This window comes from Amaranthus tricolor, chromosome 3 (genome assembly GCF_026212465.1).
Source record: "Amaranthus tricolor cultivar Red isolate AtriRed21 chromosome 3, ASM2621246v1, whole genome shotgun sequence".
NCBI lineage: Eukaryota > Viridiplantae > Streptophyta > Magnoliopsida > Caryophyllales > Amaranthaceae > Amaranthus > Amaranthus tricolor.
In genome coordinates this window covers 26,415,051-26,436,728 of record NC_080049.1, presented here as the reverse complement: position 1 = coordinate 26,436,728, position 21,678 = coordinate 26,415,051, and the positions used below count along the sequence as shown (strand labels likewise).

At 35.0% G+C, this 21,678-nt stretch overlaps 3 protein-coding genes across 4 annotated transcripts; all 3 read right to left on the bottom strand.

Annotated features, from left to right (window-relative positions):
* Positions 1-634: 634 nt before the first annotated feature.
* On the bottom strand, positions 635-11,106 carry LOC130807785 (dolichyl-diphosphooligosaccharide--protein glycosyltransferase 48 kDa subunit-like). Its single transcript, XM_057673118.1, has 13 exons — positions 10,707-11,106; positions 10,454-10,593; positions 8,422-8,547; positions 8,251-8,304; positions 8,028-8,141; positions 7,157-7,212; positions 7,013-7,054; positions 5,853-5,928; positions 5,688-5,759; positions 5,486-5,611; positions 5,283-5,387; positions 1,113-1,196; positions 635-1,027 (listed from the first exon to the last, which is right to left on the bottom strand). Exons 1-13 carry the CDS (start codon positions 11,014-11,016, stop codon positions 980-982), a joined length of 1,353 nt encoding a protein of 450 aa, XP_057529101.1. The 5' UTR covers positions 11,017-11,106; the 3' UTR covers positions 635-979.
* A 2,657-nt stretch (positions 11,107-13,763) lies between these two features.
* On the bottom strand, positions 13,764-14,712 carry LOC130808628 (GCN5-related N-acetyltransferase 1, chloroplastic). The gene has a single exon (XM_057674082.1). It carries the CDS (start codon positions 14,504-14,506, stop codon positions 13,910-13,912), a length of 597 nt encoding a protein of 198 aa, XP_057530065.1. The 5' UTR covers positions 14,507-14,712; the 3' UTR covers positions 13,764-13,909.
* Positions 14,713-16,545: 1,833 nt separating this feature from the next.
* LOC130808627 (uncharacterized) lies at positions 16,546-21,362 on the bottom strand. Of its 2 annotated transcripts, none has more exons than XM_057674080.1 (4): positions 20,927-21,362; positions 18,924-19,532; positions 18,337-18,512; positions 16,546-17,394 (listed from the first exon to the last, which is right to left on the bottom strand). In XM_057674080.1, exons 1-4 carry the CDS (start codon positions 20,929-20,931, stop codon positions 16,775-16,777), a joined length of 1,410 nt encoding a protein of 469 aa, XP_057530063.1. In that variant the 5' UTR covers positions 20,932-21,362; the 3' UTR covers positions 16,546-16,774. The 2 variants fall into 2 exon arrangements, with proteins under 2 accessions (XP_057530063.1, XP_057530064.1); XM_057674081.1 differs by having other exon boundaries at positions 18,924-19,624; positions 20,927-21,324.
* Positions 21,363-21,678: the final 316 nt, after the last annotated feature.

Here is a 21,678-nt window from a genome sequence, read left to right as displayed (position 1 = left end):
CGATCTTAGGAGGACAAGACTTGAAAGAGGAATATGTCATTTTCTTTAATTTTTATGTCTCATCTCAAATATTACCTTTTCCAAAACATTGTTGGGAGACTTATTTATACCGATTTTTAAAAATTTACATTCGAATCGATTTTTAGATGTTAGCCACGTGTGGATTAATTGAACACCATAGTTGTGAAACATAATATTATGCACACTCGCAACAAGAAAAAATTACGTGGGGTTTATGCTAATATTAATCGAACACAGCATCAAAGAATCACAATTAAAGCATATAAGATGAAAGGTTGGACGCCTTTGGATCACTGCCTCATACAACGGTCAAGCAGGTATGTGTCGTGGACTAATCCGTTGGCTCTTCATGGTGAACCTGTTAGTAGGTTGAGAGTTTTATGCTTTTTATGGCTGATGGCTCCAACGTTGTAGGTAATACTCCCTCTATCCCTAAGAAAATACACCTAACACTTTTTTGATGAAATTTAATTAAATGAAAAATTGGATTAAAGAACAAGACAAAAAGCAAGTGGAAGATAAATATAGGAGTAATTATTAAAATTGAGAGAATTAACAAATTTGTAATTGAGATTAAAAGAAAGAGAGTTGGACCATTACTAAAAAATAAAAGGGCACAAAATAAGTGGAACAAACTAATATGAAAAGTGATGCAACTGAGAGGGACAGAGGAAGTAATAGAAGTACATAATAAAGTCAACAACCCAGCTTAACAGCATAACAAAATCCTTGCATTCATTAATACAGCCTCTTTAAACAGTTATCTTCAGATGTTTCTTGGATCAACTATTTCTAGGGACCTTGGCTATACAGATAATTCTGCCTAGCCCTGTAATTACCTAAAACATCATGTTGATGCAACGGAAGGTGAGAGGATTGCGAAGAAATCCTCACAGCACAAATAGTATGCAGTATTGCGAATTAATCCTCACAGCACAAACAGTATACAGAAGGGCCTCTACTTGTGATACAGGTAAAGAACACTGAAGATAAAGAAGGCGGTCATCTGCAACCATTCAAACAGACAATCAGTTTTTCGAGTATCAGCATATAGTTTGAAAAGACGTGTCGTGAAGGAAGTTTGAAGATACCGTTGAAAAAGAAGCTCCATAATAAGGAAAAGCCACTGGTATAAATCTTTCATATTCGTCATGCTTGAATGGTCGTACTGGAATCTACAGTCAGAAAATAATCAAGTGATTACCAGATAAAAACACAAGATTTCTTAAATCATTCAAATTTTCAATACCATATCCTTAGTGTCAGCAGATTTCACACATCATTATGTGAATTACGTCTGCAGGGTATTTATATTGTTGTGCGACAACGGAAGCAAGATCGATAAACAATAATGAAACAATAAAGAAATTCAATGCAAACAATAAGAAAATGACACAAGAGATTTAACATGGTTCACTATCAATGTGATAGCTACATCCACCAGCATCGAGATCAAATATTTTCACTATGATCGCAAAGAATTTACAAGATAATTCACAATAACACTCACAAATAATAATGGCTCCCTAGTGATCTCTCTCAATTTGTGAATAATGAACCCTAGTACTAATAAATGGAGTATTTATAATAAAGCCTAAATGTAAGATACTTGGGTACCAAGTAATCACCAAAAACCGGCCAAAATAAATGGTAACCGTCAAAGCCCATGAAGAAAACTGCTTCGCGTTTTTCCCGAATGCACCGCCGACTCGGCTTCGTCTTCTGGATCAAAAGCAAAATTAGACAGAACCTGCCGCCGAGTCGGCTGTCCTCCACACACCATGGACGCTGACTCGGCGTTGGCCACTGTCTCCCACACATCAATATCAGCCCTTGACTCACCTTACTCCATTGATGACACTCACGTTCGAGTCACCATCATCAACATATATCAAACAAAAAAACCTTGAAACACAATTACTGTACTGGTATTCTTGGTAATCTATCACTAGATCATGGCTAGATTGAAAGTAAAAAGTAATTAAAGAAATGAAGATGAGTATAGGTCAATATGAAGGAATTTATACGGCAGCAAAAAAAATGTAGTTAAAACGATGTAGGAAACTAGATTGTTTCTTCCTCGTTTAGGGGGAACAATCCCCCAACTCCTACTAGGGTAAATATTTACCCCTAAGGGCTTGCTTGGATTTAAAGTAAATATTTAAAATGTAAAAACTAATATAACAAAAGTAATTAGATATGCAAACAAAGTAATTGAAATAATTGTAAAAGTGGTAGAATGAGAGTAAACTTAAAAAGATGAATAAAAGAGGAGGAGGATTTCCCTCATTTGGAAGAAAAGATTTCCCCGCCCTTCTCTAGGGTAATTTATACCACAAGATGAGAGAACTAATTGCTATTTTATCCAATTTTCATTACTTTTTAACCAATTCTTCCACCTCTCTAACAATCAAATTTCTTTAATCATCTCTCTAACTTTGTTTTTCTACTTTGATTTTATTTACCCTTTAAATATTTACACTCGATCCAAGCGTATCCTAAAATGAAGAAATTATTTCTCTTTCTTCTCCTTTCCTATTACTTCATTTTGCAACTCTTTTTTTCCTTTTCCAACTATCATATAAGCGACAGCGAGTAAGCACTACATCTGTGACAAATTGGCGTTCTTTCAAAAGCAAATGTTTTGGCAAAATGGTTGGGCGAATGCAGGTTAGTTTTGTTTCCAAGAAGTGAGTTGTGTCAAATTGTTCCTTTTGACGTAGAATATTCCATCTTTCATGTTGCTTTGCATTTAAGTCCCACTTTGGCATTATTAAGCAGTTTTTGGATGACAATTAATTGACGAAACATCAGTTTCTTTCGTGGTTTTCTTCGTGGTTGCAAGCAAAAAAAACATAACCATTCGTGAGAGTTGTAAATTTGTAATTGAAGCAGCAATCTTGTACGTCCAAATTTCCTAGTTGTGAGTGAAGCATTCGAGATTGAATTGAAGAGGGTAAGAATTGAGTGAGAGCTAATCACATATAAATCATTCTTGAACCGTTCATTTCGAACTCCAATGTTAGGAGTTGAGTATTCCTTCTAATAAATATCCTAAAGGTTATTTCTCTTTATCGAGTACTCTTAGCCTTAGGGGTTATAGCGCATCTTGGTATCAAAGCTAATTCGAGATTTCTTGGAGGAATTTGTGCAAAGTTCGAGTTTGTAGAGAAATTTCATAGTTTCAACAAACAACAGAGGGAAGCTCGTATGACTGGGTAATTTTGGTATAGCCTTGCATCTTCAAGGTAAACATCATGAACACTCCTTTTACTTACTAATAATTGATCTAGGCCATCTTTTTTCGACATACATTTGAGGGGACTGATGGTTTTGAAAAGAGATGCAATGTGGCTTTGAAGTTGAAAGGACAGTATAAGAGGGATACTGGTACTTCAAGAGCATTAAATAAGGTACAGAACATGATAGCAGAAACACAGAATACAAGAGCTACTTAGCAGTTGGCAAATTAACACTGGGGGTAGTAGTTTGGCTAGTAGCTCCAAACTAGCCTTAGCTAGAGCCGCAAACAAGGGCAAGCCAGTGGAAGACATTAGTTGCTTCAAGTGTCATGGTGTAGGACTCTAAAAAAATGTAAGGGAGTGGAAGAACGTTTGTGCTACTAACAAATGCAAGCACAATGAAAATACTGAATGATACAGAGGAGGTGGAAGAAGCATGTGATGTCTTGGATGAAAATGGAAGAAGAGAGACATACAGCAGCGGTAAGGAGGAGGTTGAACGCACCTATCCAGAGGTTGTGGGATTGCTGAATCAGCGGTACTATAATACAACTATGATTGAGAAGTCTAACAATCAACGGGAAAACATTTTTCGGAATAAGCGTGGGATGAATATGAAGTGTGCAACGTAATCATTAGTTTGGCAAGAAAGTGTTGGAACCTACAAATGAGATGTCCAAGACAAGCAATGAAGTCATTAAGGCATAGGAAGCTTGGGCGTACACCATTTTAGAGAGGGTGATCTGGTTTAAGTCTGTATCAAACATGCTAGTTCAAAGAGGAAGCATACACGGTAGTCGGTATCTATTGATGAGGGTGGGAAAAGTGGTAAAAAATGCATACAAAGTGAAGATAAGGTGGTTGTATGGTGTGTTGACGACCTTCAACGTTGATGATTTCCCTCTTTATTTTGATGACGAGGAATTGAGGGAGATTTCTTTCAGCAAGGACTATATTCAAGTTCAAGCAACATCTATATGCTATAAGTTGGCATATGATTTTCTATGGTTAAATATTTATGTAGTAGTGTTATGAGTTCAAAGTAGTTGCATGAAAAAACTCTGCTAAAGCATCCGCTGTATATTTCAGTGAACAGTGATGGCAACGAGTAGGCTCAGTTATGGTATGGGTCGACATCAAAGTACATTTGTGCACAGCAATACATTAGCTATGACGAGGTGTTACATCCATGATGATACAACTCTTGTTCTAGCTGAAGCATGGCATTTTAGCGCAGCGGTTGGGCAAACTACAACATCAACAACAATGACAGAGCCTTAATTCCAAAAGATTGGGATCACTACTTACATGAACTAAGATATCAGTTCTAATGGTCATTCAAATGGATTGTTCTTCTCCATTTATTCAACCATTTCAATATGTAAGTCTGTATCCTTGATATCATTTTTCAATCTTACCCTCCAAGTCATTTTCGATCTTCCTCCCCCTTTTTAAGTCTCCCTAAGCCCCAACTTTCCATCTTCCTTATCGGTTCGCTAATAACTCGTATTTGCACATGCCCAAACCATCTTAAACGATTCTCTTTCATTTTTTATTCAATATTTGCAACTCTAAAACCTTATCTCATATCTTCTACTCGAATATTATCCCTCAAGACATGCCGATTCACCCGGTGAAACATTTGCATTTCCACTACTCCCATCATCTTACCCAGATTTTTCTTAAAGCCCAACATTATGAATCATATAGTAGGGCTAGTCTAATGGTCATTCGATAAAAGTTGTCTTTTAGCTTTAAGGGAACACCTCGATCGCAAAGTATTCTAGAGGCTGCTCTCTATTTCTCTTAGTCGAATAATCCTAAGGCTATAAGTGCACTGAACAGCCAGTATAGCCGCTGGACTCATGTTGTGATGTTATTTCTATTTAAAAAATATTATCAGAAGGCATTTATTCACTATCATCCCAATGATTAAATTAAGAAAACTTAAGCAGTGAAAAACCTTGGAAGTCATCCATACAATGAAAAATATCAAAACTAAGATGGAGAGGCGATCACCTGTTTTGAAATAGACAAGCTTGTATAACCAAGTCTCTGATACTCAATCTTGAATTGGAAAACCCCATAAACATCTGGGACCCTAAATGATGTATGATATAAACCCTGGAAAACAAGAGTACCAAGTAACATTAGTGAAGATTCAATTATGAAAAAATCAAAAGAAAAAAATTCAAATCAAAATGTGTATTATGTGAGCTTACCCTCTTATCATTGGATAAGGTCTTCAATACGTAGGGGCTCATCATGTAGAATTCTACTTGTACATCATCGGCTACATAAGGCTCCCAATTAGTTCCAGACCACTCATATATCTCTACAGAGTATTCCTGAAACAAAAGTCGACATATTCAGAGCTTTTGCCTCTCAAAGAATCAAAATAAGATAACTTTAAACAGCCATTACCAGCTCATCATTGATGCGATAGATGGAAGGTTCATTTGATTCCCCAAATTTATGATGTTTGACATTGATAGCCTAATTTAAGAGCCAAAGCACATCAAGATCACAGCCAAAACATTTAGGCAAATATTCAACACATAAGTTGATCCAAAGTAAAACAAGGCTTACTTTTAAATGACCTCTCTCATGAAATATCCATTTACTCAACTCCATTAAATATTGTTCATTACCAGATTTTTCATACCTGTAGCATATGAACCGTGAACACCATATATAAACTTCTTGATACACGAAAACACCATTTACTCAGTCAGATGCTTATTCAAATTTGACATGCTACAACAATCCAATGAACCCAAAACATGTTACTTACACATATAATTAGTTATTCAAAGTAGACATGGCCATGGGCCGATTTATTCTTTTTGAAACGCAAATCAATTCCAAAAAAATCAAATCAACCCGAACTAGTCAACAATGGTCAATCAGGCTTGGAACTGCCCGAACAGATAGGAACGAAATTTTGGGACGATTCCAAAAAATGTTCAAATCGATTCAAAAAGCCCAAACCAAACCAGTGAATACAAAACTACTAGGGCACAAAGTAGGAAGCCACTGGATTCCAAGTAAATTCATGCAGACTGAAAGAACATGAACGGGAACCATTGGTATACCATAATATCACCTATTCCATCATGAAAGATGCATTTAATCTATCATGCCAACAAGGAATAACAAGACCTCAACATCACAAAATAAGGAAATATGATGCCAGGAATTGACTAGAGAGTGATATAAAGAGCATTGCATCAAGACTCCATAGAGAACATAAGCTTGAAAGGCTAGAAGAGTTGGGTAGAGCCTTAGAGAAGAAAAAATCTCATCATAAGAGTATAAATAGAGCATTAGGAAGAGAGATAAAAGAGCTATCAGTGTAGCTTTTTCCGGCTCAGTGTAACTTGATACACAAATCCTAAGAAGTGTGAATTGCAAAATGAGACAAGTGACTCATGGTCTATTTTGGGTTAATTTTTCCATTTTGGGTGAATTATATATACATAAGGTGAACTCAATGACAATCAGGGATGTCAATAATTCATCTAGATAACAAACAAGATAAGAAAACAAGATTTCTATGTATTTCCTCAATGAATAAGTTACTACTCAACTACTAAAAATTATTAGCACTACTAGCAGAAGCAAATATATTGGATACTCCTTTTGTTTTCTCACAAAGCATGGCCACAATGGAACTAGAATAACAAAAGAAGACAAGAAATGTGAACTATAGACTCAACATCTATAAGTAAACATAAACCATGGCTTACTTCAGTGAGGTCCCAATTTTTTGGACACTTGACCTTAAAAACCTGTACCAGAAAGAAAAATATTTACAAATTACGAAAAGATTGAAAAAAAAAAAAGAAAAAAGAATAGAAGCATCACGAGATGCAGAAAGTACAAACACATACCGGTCGCTAAACATATCTAAGGATCCAGAAATTAGAACTCGAGCATTGTTTCTAGCCTACAAATTTTGCATTAAAAAAAATTAGAAGTTAATGTAGCTCAAGAAATAAATCAAAAGCAACAGAAACCACTAGTTAAGCATGCATACATACTACAAGAGGAAAACTGACATTCACCCAATGTGCAACTAATAGCTAAAAAGTGACTGATGACGTATCATTCACTTGCCATTGGATATTACTTTCAGACACAAGTCACTCATCATCAATCAAAATATGCCAATACAAATCCATTTTGGATAGAGTCGAGGTTACTTTTGAGAAACAGTCTAGACCTAAATGGGAACATCTTAAAAGATGCATCACCAAAGTTGCAGATATTGGCTAATGTAATTAAATGAAACAGAATCAGCAACCAATACAGAAGATAAAGAAGCGATAAATTATCAACTCCATTCACACTAAACATACACCACAACAGCTCCTAACGCATATCCTACATGTGCTCATTCAATAGCGTCAACATGCATGTGGATTGTAGCTTAGTTCATTACAAACAAAAAAAAAACTAACAAGTGGCTAATTAATAGGTCAACATCTGAACATGACAAAATAGGATATAGAAATACAAATGTCACAAGAACTTCAATACTATTTTGTCCATGAACCTGATTAAATGGCTGAGAGTCGATACATAATATTACATAAAGAACAAAGATAAAATAAGCAGTCTCTCATGATTAATGGAAGCAAAATCATGAAAACTACAATACCATATACAAAAATAAAAACAAAAATACAGTCTTGCACAATAAGAGTACTTTATAAATGCAACAGAAACATGGCAAGGCACTATGAGAGAGGGGGGTCTAACCTGGAGAACCGAAACAAGGGAGATGGAAGTGCCAATCAAGGCTGGAGGTTTTGAAAGCATGGAATTTGGGTTAGCAGAATATGCTGCTGGAGAAGCTGAGAGAGCCTTCAATACCTGATTGAAGAGTAAAACTTGTGAGAAATGTGATTATTCATTATATACCTTAGCTTTGAGCTTCTGAAACTGAAATCATGAGCCACAGCGAGCGGTTTCAATTGCTTACCAGGCTACTACCAGCATTGACAGAGTGTGCGATTCCCCTAAACAACACAGGAGCCTAATAAATAGATTTGAGTATCAAAAGTGCATACTATTGTAAAGGAAAATTGAATACCAACAATGGTTTGAACATTTACTTCTAGAAAGAAGAAAATAAGTCAAAGAGCAAACCGACCTGAATCTTCTCTTTCCCCAATATGGCAGCAGATTTTATGAAATTATCACTAGCAATTAACGAGTGATCCCCATCAATTTCTGATACTGAAAAGCTTGTGTGATCTATAACTACAGCTTCCGTATCCTACAACATTAAATTCGAGAACAAAAAAATGAAAAATGAGCGACACAATCACACACCAAGATCAATATTTAAGGAAGAAAATGAGTGTCTATTGAGTGCACAATGCTATGAACCAAATATGCAAGAGTATTATGAGTGGCAAAATGAAGAAAACAATAAACAACACAATATTGAAAAGGTTCATGTTCGTGCAAATGCCAAAACTCGTAACAATGACGATGACTTTAAACATATAATCAAACATGCTTTGTCATGTACTTTGGAGAGGAACGATGAGGATGTGTCGAGTGTAAGTGAATTGAGGTTTGGAACGATGAGGATGTGTCGAGTGCAAGTGAATTGAGGTTTGGAACGATTGATGAGGTGTTTAACATGGAGCGTTTGAGGATCCATTAAGGTGAGGAGTCATGCCTTGAACGAGGCAAGGCATAGGATGAAATGTTGCTCGATCAAAGCAACAATAAAGAATGAAACAGAAGGCATCAGTTGAAAGTTCTCGTTCGAGCAAAGAAAGAGCTCGTCCGAGCAGGAGCATCAGAATCAGACAGTAGCTCACTGACCAAGGCGCTCGTTCGAGCAGCCCCTTGGCTCGTCCAAGCGGTTTGCCTTGGATGCTATCTGGTCTGATTTTGGTGCGTTTTACTGTATTGAAGGTGCATTACTTCTTGTTTAATTGTTGTTTATTGTAATGCTTTATGGCTATGTTTATTATCATCGTTAATTAGGGTATTAATTGTGTGGTTTAATGGTGATTAATGTGTGGTTCTATAATGATGTACTACTTACCTATAAAAGGATACATCATTCCTAGAACAAATCCCCACAAAAACACACATATTGTGTGAGAGCTTTTTTCATTGTAGAAACTTGAGAGTATTCTTCATTGAATTAGTATTTGTAATCTTGAGGGATTGTTCTCAAGATAAGAAGAGGTTTATCCATATTGTATTGTTGAATCTTTTATAAATAAAACTACATTTGAGAGGAGGTATCTAAGATACCTCATAAACATTTGTGTTCATCTTTTCTAATAATTCTCATCTTGTTTTTTTTATTGTTGAACCTCTTAAAGCTTTCATTTCCAGTTCACCAACTAAAGGTTACATCCACTATATCTAGCTAGGATAGTATTACTAATGTGTTTCAAAGGACAAACAACAAACTTAAAGGAATTTATAGTATAAAACAATAGGGCAGATAGGGCATGAGTATGAAACAAGGCAGCAGCACACAGAGCATCAGAAGGGCTCTAGTACTTGCTCGTTTGAGCATTGTGCCGAGCACAGATTGCTGGCAGCCTCTGGTTGGTCCCCAATGCTTCCTCCTATGCCCCTACACATATCCTATGATCATTGCTTTTCTTGATGCCCAAGGTTTGCCTCAATCAATGAATGCAAAGGGGAGTGCACATGATTCTCCCTTGACCAATCTCAAGTATACTTGGGGCCTTCTCTTACCATACTAACTTAATTTATTACTTTAAATAAGTCCTAATTACTTGTGAACCAAATCACCTATAATCCTATCAAATAAAAATACTTTTCTTATCAATTTCTTTTACATGATAAGTCCAGTAGTTGTTTCCTCTTATCAAATTGTTAACTACATACGAAGGGCCAAAGCTAACGCTAAAATCAAATTTAGCTACTGCGTACTCTGAATATGCGCCTCAAGACCTTAACGAATCTCTCAATAAGTACAAAAATCGACTGAAATCAGGTTTTGAATTAAATTAAAAAAATATACCTTAAAAGATAAAATTGAACCAACTTTTCAACATATTCAATACACAATTCTATAATGCCCTAGAAAACTAACAGAATTCCAAAAACTGAACAAAAAGTATCACTGACAAAATTGAAGCCAATGCTGTTAGGGTGAAAAAATGCTTGTGATATATTCTTACTTCCACAAAATCAGCACCACATTCTGAAGCAACATTACGAATGAAATTAGAAGCATTGACATTAGCAGCAAGAATCAAGTCATGGCCAGAGTCAACAAAGTCCAAAATATCATCCAACTTCAACGATCCGTCTCCAATACCTTCAACCACAAACAATAAACAATTATATTGGATAGCTTCAAACAATTAAAACAAATGAATCAATATAATTGACATCAAACCAAAAAGGAAACAAGGGAAGGAGCTAACTTACTATCAGCAGAAGGAGAAAATAGAATGACACCATCGTATAAGTAATGTCCATAGCGTTGAAGAGAGATTTTGCGATCATCTGCAAGCTTGAATTCGAGGTTGTATCCACGAGATTGAAGAGATTGGAAGAAAATGGAGTGAGAAGATTTGAGAGATGAATCGTCCAAAATGACGAGGATTCGTCGATCGGTTGGATTTTCAGGATCAAAGGCGAAGGATTGGAAAACGAGGGGAGATAAAATGGTCACAAGCAAGAAGCATATTGGGAGTGAGACTGTCGCCATTGAAAGGGTTTTACGTTCAGTTCCCATGGAGTACTATAGTTTCGTTATAAGTTTCTCGTCCCCGGCTCGATCTGGTCGTCTTCGAAGCAGTCTTGGTCAAAATTAGTCCCTCTCTTCATTATGTAGGAATTTTTTCTAGAATTGAAAAATATTATATATATTATTTTTATTGAATAATAAATTTGATAAAGGAAAACTGAATACTAAATAGTAAAAAAGTATTAAAAGAAAGTTAGTGAAATTCATGTGAGGGCCATAAAAAATATAAAAATGTTAAAATAAAGTTAGTGGAAGATATATAGAGACCATACGTATTATTAAAATATTAATTTTAAGGATAAATAAGTTTTTTTTTTTCAAAATTTATGGTATAAATAGAAGATTTATAATGGGAATAACAAATAAAACTCTTAAAAATGATAAATGAGAACTTTTTAAGAAACAAGAGGAATATTTATTAGTTATTAGTTGTTTAATAAAAAAATTGTTAACATTTAAAGTACATGAAAAAAAAATTTAAAAGTAGTATTTAGCTTTGCCCTTGAAAGTTAGCTTTTACAAAATATGTGTTTATGGTTGTTTAATCAATTAAAAAGTTAAAAGTCAACCATAAAATCATTAAAAAAAAATACAATTTTCAAACACTGCTATAAATTAGAAGAAAGTTTGTTATAGCTGAACTCGACTTTGTTGCTTTCAATACCAATAAGTTGTACTCAAACTTTATAGACTATATAGACATAGATACAAATATAGATCTAAATTTGATTTTTACATCAACTTAGATTTAAAACGCTATCCAAATCCTACTCTTGCACATCTTCTTCTAAGACTTCACTTTCAATGTTGGCATCCATAGTTACCCTCCCATCCTTCATTTTCGGTATATGGATACAAGTCCTACACTCGTACTACACCTCTTAATAACAAAATGATAATATTTGTTATTGTAGATTGGTGAAAAAGGTTTATGTTTAATATCCACGTTGTATCACATTTTAAAAGAAGAAAAAGGAAGTAATGTCTCTAAGTTTTAGTTCATGTAGTTCGTTGTTTCTAGATCTTTTGTTACCAATCGTTTTAGTTTTAGCAATTTTGTTTTATTTTCTCAGCGTAAAACAAACTATTTCTTAGTGTAAAAGGAATAAAGTTCTAAAAATAGTCATAGTCGATATAATAAGAATAAATCTAGATCGAAAAGATTAATCACGCATCAATACAAAATTAGCAACTCAATTGTGTTAGAATTATCATTCATCCGTTCTATATGACACTTACAATACAGAAAAATAGATTATGATCTCTATTACGGGGTCAATGGGCCCCCAATATGATGGGCCAAGTCAACAGGCCCAATGCTTACCCAGGTAAGTTAAATCCCCATAAAGCCCATTCACAGGGAAATTACCAAAATATAGGTGACCTAAATCAACTCAACCACCCCACTATAAATACCCTTATTTATTTCCAAATCAGGTAAGCAATTACTAGCCGCAATCCTCTCAACCATTCACATTCAATTCTTGTTTCGTATTTTCGATCACTAACTTGAACGTCATATAGGCTTTCTGGAAAACAACCCCCGGACAAGTAACCCCCTGTTCGTTTTGCAGGTCTCCGTCAAAACCCTTTTCCACCTACACTCAAGTCCAGAGTAGCGGAATCCTTTTTCCTAAAAACCTTTCCCTTCTAAATCAAGTTTTTACCAATTTTCAGTAGAAATAATCTCGTTCAATCATATCATCATATATCAATCATCAATCATCATCAATCAATATTAAAATACAAAAATAAGGTTGCCACGTGACATTCTCTCCTACAATATTTTACCACTTAAAACCAATACAGTGCAAGCATTGCTTAATTCAAAGTCTTGCTTCATACTCTTTTGACTTTTGACTTTTGACTAGACAAAAAGTGATCTAGCGATTAAGTATATTTTCGATAGTACTTTGTAGTATTCAATTTCTAAAATATCGTACAAGTCACACATTAAAGGTTGTTAATTCTTAACTTACTTTATTGATTCATATATTTTAAAATATATGTTTTCTTGCATTATAGATGTTCAACAATTATTGTTGTATTCTTATTTTGACATCTATGAGTTCCTATATTGTCCTTGTAGTATCAAATTGGATGGACCGACTTAAATCCACTTCTCTTTCCCACTTCTTCAAATCGTTGTTCTCAAACAATTGTTCTTCATTGGAGCACCAACAAAAAGGCATCACAACATCTTACGTCACTCAATAGAAAACAAACAAACTCACTTCATTCTTGTAACTCTATTCAAATAACACACATAAGGAATTCAACAATTTAATCTTTCATCGTGGCCATCATCAAGTAAAACTTAATTTAAGGCTTATGAAAGGATCACTTGTTCTTTCAATTGGTTGCAAAAAATGACGAAATTGGGCAATTTGTAAGTCCTTACGGATAAATTAAAGTAAATTAACTTTGTAAAGTTTTGAAGAATTGGATTGAAGATAATTAAGACAATTTCTATTTTGTGGTAAAGTTATCTTTCTATTCTATTAAAAATTTTCTTTTCCGTTGAATTGTTGATATTATGATTTTTTTGAGTGAACTGAATTGAAGATAATTAACGCAAGATCTTTTTAATTAAAAACTTATTTTATTGTGATTTAATTATTTAAGTTTTGGAAAAAAAAATTGTATTTCTTTAGTGCTACGGAAAGTAAAATACTATTGGTGCTAAGCTGTTATGGATTTGTTTTTTTAAATGGAAAATTAACATATCATAAATGAATAATAATTAATTTAATAGTCATATAACAAAATTTTGGGAATTTTGTTAACAATGTACATTTAAGTAAAAAACTCTACAAACTACCCATCTTATCTTTTTTCTTATATGGACACCAATACACATACATCATTCATAAAGAAAGCATCAAAATTTCTTCCTATTCTTATTCTGTTTCCTAGAGTAAACCATACCAGTAATCCCATCAGGATCCACAACAAAACCCATGGGTCTATAAAACCCAAGAACCCGAGGCTCCGAGTAAAGCGCAATATTAGTAATCCCTTTCTGCAACAAATCCTCCAACAATCTTTCCATAACAGCTTTACCCAACCCAATTCCTTGAAAAGTAGGGTCCACAACAACATCCCAAATAATAGCATTGAATACTCCATCCCCTGTAGATCTAGCAAAAGCCACAGGCCTTTGTGTCTTAACATTCTCAACCCATACAAGAGAGTCCGTATGTTCGAGGGCGACCCGTATTTTATCCGGATCCCGCCTAGGGAAGCCGACCGATACGAAGACTGAGTTGAGATGGTCGAGGTTTAGGGTGGAGGTGGTGCGATGTAGGACAAAACCTTGGGATTGGAGGGCACCATCGGAGATAGTGTAGGAAGGAGGGATTTGTGATTGGGCTGAAATGATTTTATGAGGGTGGGTATGTGATTTGGTTAGGCGGAGGGAATGAGACGGTGATGGGGATTGAAGAGGTGAGAATACAATCCCAGAGCGGAGGAGCATTGTATTTGGATTGTTTATGGTTCAAAGTGTATGATATTGGATGGATAGTCTTAAAATTATGTCTGTTGGTGTTTGTAGAAGTATGATAGGAGGAAATTGTGGTGGCTGGTTATTGTACGTGTAGTTGGGATATTGTGAGCAAAAATTAATGATTTGTAATCACTACGAAAAGATTCAAAAAAATAATAATAAAATGAACAAAGTTTAAAAGGATAAATTAAAATAACAAAATTTTTACTCTATAAAATTAAAAATTTAACATGATAAATTAAAATAACCAAACTTTAATCCTATTAAATTTTACTATATAAAGTTGATTTGTTAACCTCACAAATAATTATTATTTACTAAAACCTTTTCGTTTGTGAGTGTGTTTGAGTTTTTTTAAAGGTAGTTTGGTTTTGGACAACTCAAAAAGAGATACCAATACGAAGTAAGTTGTCTTTATTGTATTGTTCTTGCTTTTAATTTCTGTATTTTATGTTTTTAAATTTGTTCTTATGTTTGGAATCATTATTTATTTGTTTATTTATTTCATCTTTTTTGTCTAAGAACTCTAGTGAGTAGATTTTTGTATGTAGGGTAGAGGGATTAAATTGAGCTTATTAATTTTGAATTAAAATCTCTTTGTTAACCTTATTAATATAATGGGAGTTTGAGACTAGGAGTTAAATTCTAATTTCCTTTCAATAAAGTTTAAATTCTAATAAGTTTAATCAATATAATAGGAGTTCGAGATAGAAACAATACCCACTCCTAATCTGCCCTACTAGTCTTAGTCACTATTCACTTATTACTCTTAATTTGTATTTTATTCTTAATATATAAGTTAAAATATAGTCAAGTGGTCAGATTCGTCTCAATACAAAGGAATTGGGGCATTATTATAGTTTGCAGCCTTTTTCATTTTGTCGCCACCCTTTATATATTAAACTTCTAAGATTGCCCCTAGTTGCTTTTCAAACTTTTAATCTCTAATTTCTATTTAAGAAAACTCTCTAAACTAAAATTCAATATCGAAATACTATGGCAAATGAAAATAATCACTAAAATGATTCGGTAAGCCTCGATAACGATTAATTTAAAAAAAATACTTTTGTTGAAATTTGATGTGTTCACTCTTTTGGCTATAACTTTTAATAGGAAAATCACATAATTGCAATGTTTACGGCATTAAAACCAAGACTTCAATATCTTTCCAATGATATATTATATGCCTAATTCTGATAACTAAGTGAGAAATGACAATCGTTTAAAGTTTGTTTGTGCTGAAATTTGATACATGTTCAATTTTTTAGGCATAACTTTTCATAGAAAAATCGTATTAATTTAAGGTTTGCGTCATTAGAAATCTAGACTTCAAGTGCTTTTCAACGATATATTATATGCCCAATTCCGACAATTGAGCGAGAAATAAAGACTATTTAAATTTTGCAGTGATTTTTAATATAGAGTTGCGCTCGCGCGACCGGACTGCGGTATGGTCGCGTAAAACATACGACCGTACCGCAATATGGTCGCGTAAAATATAAGACCGGACCGCGGTGGAGTTGCGCGTTTTACTCGACTATACCTTTTATATAAAGTTTACAACATTTATCTTCCAATTTTTTGTAGTTTAGATGCAAAATTCCAATCATAATTATTTGTTCACAACGTGACATTTAGAATAGAGCAAAAATAATTAGTCTAGCTTTTTTGTGTTCCATCAGTGAGCTATATTGCGGTGAATAAAATTTCACATCACACTCTATCTAGGACCGGGCTTGAGAGTAAACAAGGGAAACAAAAGGCAATTTTAATCTGCTTTCTACTTTCTAGCTGTGATGAGCATTATAAAATACAACCAAAACAACCAGAAGCATTAAGAATAACAGAAAAAATGAAAGCCAGAGGTCTAGATTTTGGCCTCTATGCAAACATAAGTGATGCCAAGTAAAACCCAAGTCAGAACCAGTAGAGTACTCCATGCAATGGACAAACTGCAGTCTGCATAATGTAAGTGGCTATGTGCAGCAACCTTAAGCAAAGTAGAGCAATTTTAGTCAAGAAAATAATGATTTTAGCCTCGAACAATCGATGCATTTAAAGTATAACACAAAAGTGGCATTCTACATCATGTAGCTAAAGTGGAATCTCATGCTCAAGTGGATATCTGCTCCCTATAACTCGTTAGTCGTATGGTGTAAGCATCATCATATGATCAACGCTTACTTGACCTAGCTCTAAACAATAACTGTAAACTGTGTTTTTAACAAAAAAGATGAATCAGTCTTTGTCCATTGCTAGACTAAGACCAACTTCTTCCTTCAAACTAGCTTGCCTAGCCTTCTCACGATCGTGCTTAAATACGCAATACAAAGGCGAGTAAAACAACGCACATAATCCAAATGGAACTGCCATCATTGTAAAAAGTCCCCGGGACAAAGCATAGGCCTCTTGTGTCGACCCTGCACCAAAGTGAACAGATTTTGGGTTGTACCCATATATCTTTTCGGATAGTATTCCAACCAGTGGTGCAGCGAAGGAAGAGAATGAACCCTCAAATGCACGGTCAAATGAATAGATCATAGTCCTGTGTTTAGCGGGGACAACCTCAGCAAACATTGGTTGATTGCAAGCCGCACCATTCCAACTGATGGTCAGGCCCATAAGAAACAGAGTGGTTGCATAAGTGAACCAGCTGTTTACTGACTGAGGAATCACGGTCAATAGGAACCATGAGAATGGGATGCCCATGGATGCACTAAATTGAGCACACATTATTCTGCCCGAATGAGGATACGAACGCGTTATCCTGTCTGCAATTGCCCCACCAAAGAGAGCACCACTTGCAGTTCCAAGTGCAAAGAGACTAAGGAGTGCTGCTGAAGCATTGTGATCAAAACCTGAAGGAGCAACAAGGGAGGTAGTGAGTATGATCATTGAATATTATGATTTAAATTTGCAATATAATGTTGTGCTCAATGTAACATAATTCGCTAGCTAACTCGCTTTTTGAATTTGCGATTCGCTCAAACTTGCCCAAGAATAGCTGAAAACAGACTGTAATTCGCTTTTCTGGATTCACGATTTGCAAGGAGATTGGCGAATCATTTGACATTGGTTGTGCTTAGATTTGTGCAATGGGCGGGCTCTACATTAAACGGGCCGGGTACCAGCTCTTACAAAACAAAAATGGGCTTTAAACGGGTCGGACTTGATGGCCCACACCATCCCACCCCGACCTGCTTATTATAATTCTTCAAATTTTCTGTTATTGTTTGGGACATCGTCTGCATGTTAGGATCACTTAACAAGTCAGAATACCTCTTGCTAAGCATTTTTGCTAAACATTCATCTTCAAGGACAACATTATTGTCCTCCATATCTCCATTATCCACATTAATGACTCCCTCATCCTTTACATCTTCTATGAAATTGTCCAGGTCTACTTTACGTTCTTCGAATCTTCAATAAAGTTTGATTTGGTTCTTTGAGATCAATGTCTGGTTCATTATAGGCCTCCACTCGATCAATATCCATTGGATCCGTAAAAATTCCATAAGAGTAAAGCCCGTTTAGGGCCCGTCAAAAGCCCGTTTAGGACCCGCTCCGTATATAGTAAAAGTTGACCCTTTAAAATTCCAGCCCATTTAGATCCGACAAATTGAAAGCCCATCTAATAAAGGGTCGGGCCCGGGCCCGGGGCCCGATGAGCCCCCGGCCCGTTGCACACCTCTAGTTGTGCTAAATGATATCTATGAGACTATGACTATTACATAGAAGATCGGATTAGATACTTAAGTTAGGTTATGGACACTGTTGAAAAGTTCTGCATACATGCTCACCAATTAATTCGAACCACATGGTAAAAAACACCATGGCTGTCCATGGAAGTGAACCCATCAGGCCCTGCAACACAATAACCCGAAAAGTTGGCACCTTTATAACAACCTTCATTGCCGTCAAGGATTCCCTCCAAATGGATGTTGAACCTGCATTGTGTTTTCCAATCAAAGCGTTCCTAAAACAATTAAAACAGGTGTCAGTAAGCTCTCTAAGTGGAATCATCAGCATCAGAAATCCGTGGTTTTGGTAAAATTATAACCGGAGACAAGTCTTAATGTTAGAGTATATTATATATCCTGAGGCCTCAACCATCAGTTTAAGCTTGGGTTGAGTTGGTTCGAATCTCATCCACCCCTCATTTTCGAACTGGAATATTTCGCGCTTGATATAAGGAGAGTCTGTGTTACATTCACACTTTTAGCCGAAAAGGGCTTTCATGTGAGGGGGCGTGTTAGAGTATATAGTATATTTTGAGGCCTCAAACATCAGTTTAAGCTTTTGGTTGAGTGTTCCTTGACACTTAACACTTTGGTAGTTGAACACACACAAAGTGCATGAATTCACTTTCGAGAAAGTCATATATTACCTTTCAGGAGCATCAGTAGATGAATAGTTTCTCGGGTCTACAACAAACAGGAAAACAAGTATGCCTATCAGCATACTCAGACTAGCCATCATAATGAAGGCAACTCTCCACCCAGGAACACCCCAGAATTCATGACCAGCCATGACAGTGGCCACAACACCACCTCCAATGCCACCAAAACAACCCACGAAGCTAAGCAGACCAAAACCAGTTCCCCTCACACCTTCAACATAGCTATCGGCTATAAAAGATTGAAGTGCAGGTATCACAATTGCTAGCCCAAACCCATTGACTGCCCTCCAGAAAGCAACTTGCCCGAAGTGCTGACTTGCACCCACTGCTGCAGTTGATAATGCCCAGAAGAAGGTTCCCGTGGCAAGTATTGTTGGCCGGTCATAGCGTACAACAAGTATCCCAGCTAAAGGTGACGCTAAGCCCCTAACAAAGTTTCTCATAAATGTCAGATACCCGAGATCAACAGGTCCAACATTGAAGGCTTGACTAACTTCCTTGTAGACAGAAGGAAGTAGATTTTCATCAGCTTTTTCCATTACAGCGGCCATATTGATGAGAATAAGGGACAGAGAAACTCCAAAGATTTTTCTTCCCCTGCATTATCACAAGTCTTAGCCACAAGAAGTTTTTTAAGGCACATTATAACTAGCTACTGCTTTCCTCTGATTGCATCTTAGTATATTCATCTGCTTTTATATAGAATAATATTACAACTATGCCCAAGAATACAAGAGTAATTATTAGAAAATTTTGCAGGATATGATCATTGACAAGAAAATAACAACATATTTAAGAAGAAAGATTCTCATAATTTGGTTTTGTTATGTTTCCTTAATAAGATTCAAGGCTGGGGACAAGTTACATTTATATTTAAAGCTATAAAAGCGATTTTCTTAATTGAAGCCTCTCCAAGATAATTCTACATACAATTACCCCAACGCCATTATTAAGTGGCTCCCACCCAGGTAGACTTTGAAGGGATCCGATATACGCAACCTTATCCTTGTTAGTGACAACAAAGAGCTTGATTTTGATTGACTCATGATAAGCTGGTAGCAAACATCGAATGCAACTTCACATAAATAAGAAATGCAAGTATTTTTATATAGTCCACTACAATCCGAAAACAAAGAATTATAAATCTTTTCCCACATCCAATTAAGAGACATCTCCAAGATATTCAAGTGAGATGAAATATTACTAAGGACAACATGAAATTGAATGACTATTCTTTCGAACCAGCTAAGCTAAGCCAACCTAGCCTCATTTTTTTTAGGTTAACTCTCTTGTTGACCCAATTTTTTCAATGAAACAACCAACAACCCATAGGCCACAATTAATTTCACCAACATATCTACTTCAACAACTGACTTATATAGTTACCTTAACGACCAAAAAAAATAGACAATGTTACTACAATTAAATCAATCAACAACCAAACAACTAACAACTAATTGTCATGACCTTCATTTTTTTCCCCAAAAAAGCACAAAAGAAGGTTGTGTACATAATTTTTTTCGCCCAAAAACTATCTAAGTTACCACATTTCCCCAAACATAAAAGTCCATGATATACTTTACTTCAAACTAAAGTGAATACATATAGTGAACATAATCATTGATGTACATTAGTTTCTACCCAAGAGATTTTTATCTTCCTCTTGTATATTGTATTTTGTACCCAATATATATGAATATATGATTGCTCGAATGTAGCTCCCGCATTTATTAAAAGTATTAAAATTCAACTAGAATGGTATAAACAAATGTCAAAAAATTGACCAATGAATCTAGTTTAGGGATTTTATTGCCAAATTTATATCACAAGATATAAATGAAGGTCAGAACTTTGGCAATTAAATGGAACATATTACAGCGAACTTCTTTCATTTGGGTCAAATTACACATAGATTCAGAGCATAATACATCTAACGAATGAAGAATAACAGTGGGATTTCAAATTCAAAGAAAGAAAAGTTATGAACTTACTTCATGGCGCCCAGATTTTGAGGAAAAAGATATAAAAAATGGGGAAATGTGAAGATCTGAACTGGGTTTCTTCGACCAACTTGTAGTTGAAGGAGATCAAAACTCAGTCGTTTTGATCTCTCTACATCCACAAGATAGAGGAAATGATATTTTAATTCATAAGATTTGAATATTTGGGAAATTGCAACAGAGTAAACAAATAAAGAAATTAGGATTAGTTTATGAATGAAAATATGAAAGAAGAAAGTTTTGTGTATCCTAAGATATTTGATGAAGGATGATGATGATGATGATGATGATGGAGATTGGAGAAATTGTTGTGAAAATGTGTTTAGATGAAAATGGACAAAAGTCGTAAGAGAAGGTACATTGACTTAATCTCGTTGGAAGTCGTTGTCCCGATAAGCGCGCTATTTGGAAGCTTGTTAATACAGGCATCACTATTTATTTCTTCATGTTTCAAAATACATTTATTTTATGATAGTACACTTAATTAATAGATAGTGAGCTCATAGAAGTAGTGTTTAAAATATAAATAAATAACTAATGAGTTTATGATAGATGGTTTTAAAACTGTAATTAATAATTTTAAGGTTATAAATAATTATTTTAAGATTATAAAAAATAGTAACATTTTAGAATTATAAGTGATCATTTAAAGTTATAATTAAGTCATTTTGATATTGTAAGTAATCACTTTAAGACTATAAAATATGATTAATTTAAGGCTGAAAAAGTAATCATTTTAAAAC

Coding starts and splice junctions, on each gene's coding strand:
- LOC130808627 (XM_057674080.1), bottom strand. Junction 18,513..18,923: donor TCTACTGATGCTCCTGAAAG/GTAATATATGAC, acceptor TAATTGTTTTAG/GAACGCTTTGATTGGAAAAC. Junction 17,395..18,336: donor CATGTGGTTCGAATTAATTG/GTGAGCATGTAT, acceptor TTGCTCCTTCAG/GTTTTGATCACAATGCTTCA.
- LOC130807785 (XM_057673118.1), bottom strand. CDS start 11,016: ATGGGAACTGAACGTAAAACCCTTTCAATGGCGACAGTCTCACTCCCA. Junction 8,548..10,453: donor GTGGTGCTGATTTTGTGGAA/GTAAGAATATAT, acceptor TTAATGTTGTAG/GATACGGAAGCTGTAGTTAT. Junction 5,760..5,852: donor ATGAGAGAGGTCATTTAAAA/GTAAGCCTTGTT, acceptor CTCTTAAATTAG/GCTATCAATGTCAAACATCA.
- LOC130808628 (XM_057674082.1), bottom strand. CDS start 14,506: ATGCTCCTCCGCTCTGGGATTGTATTCTCACCTCTTCAATCCCCATCA.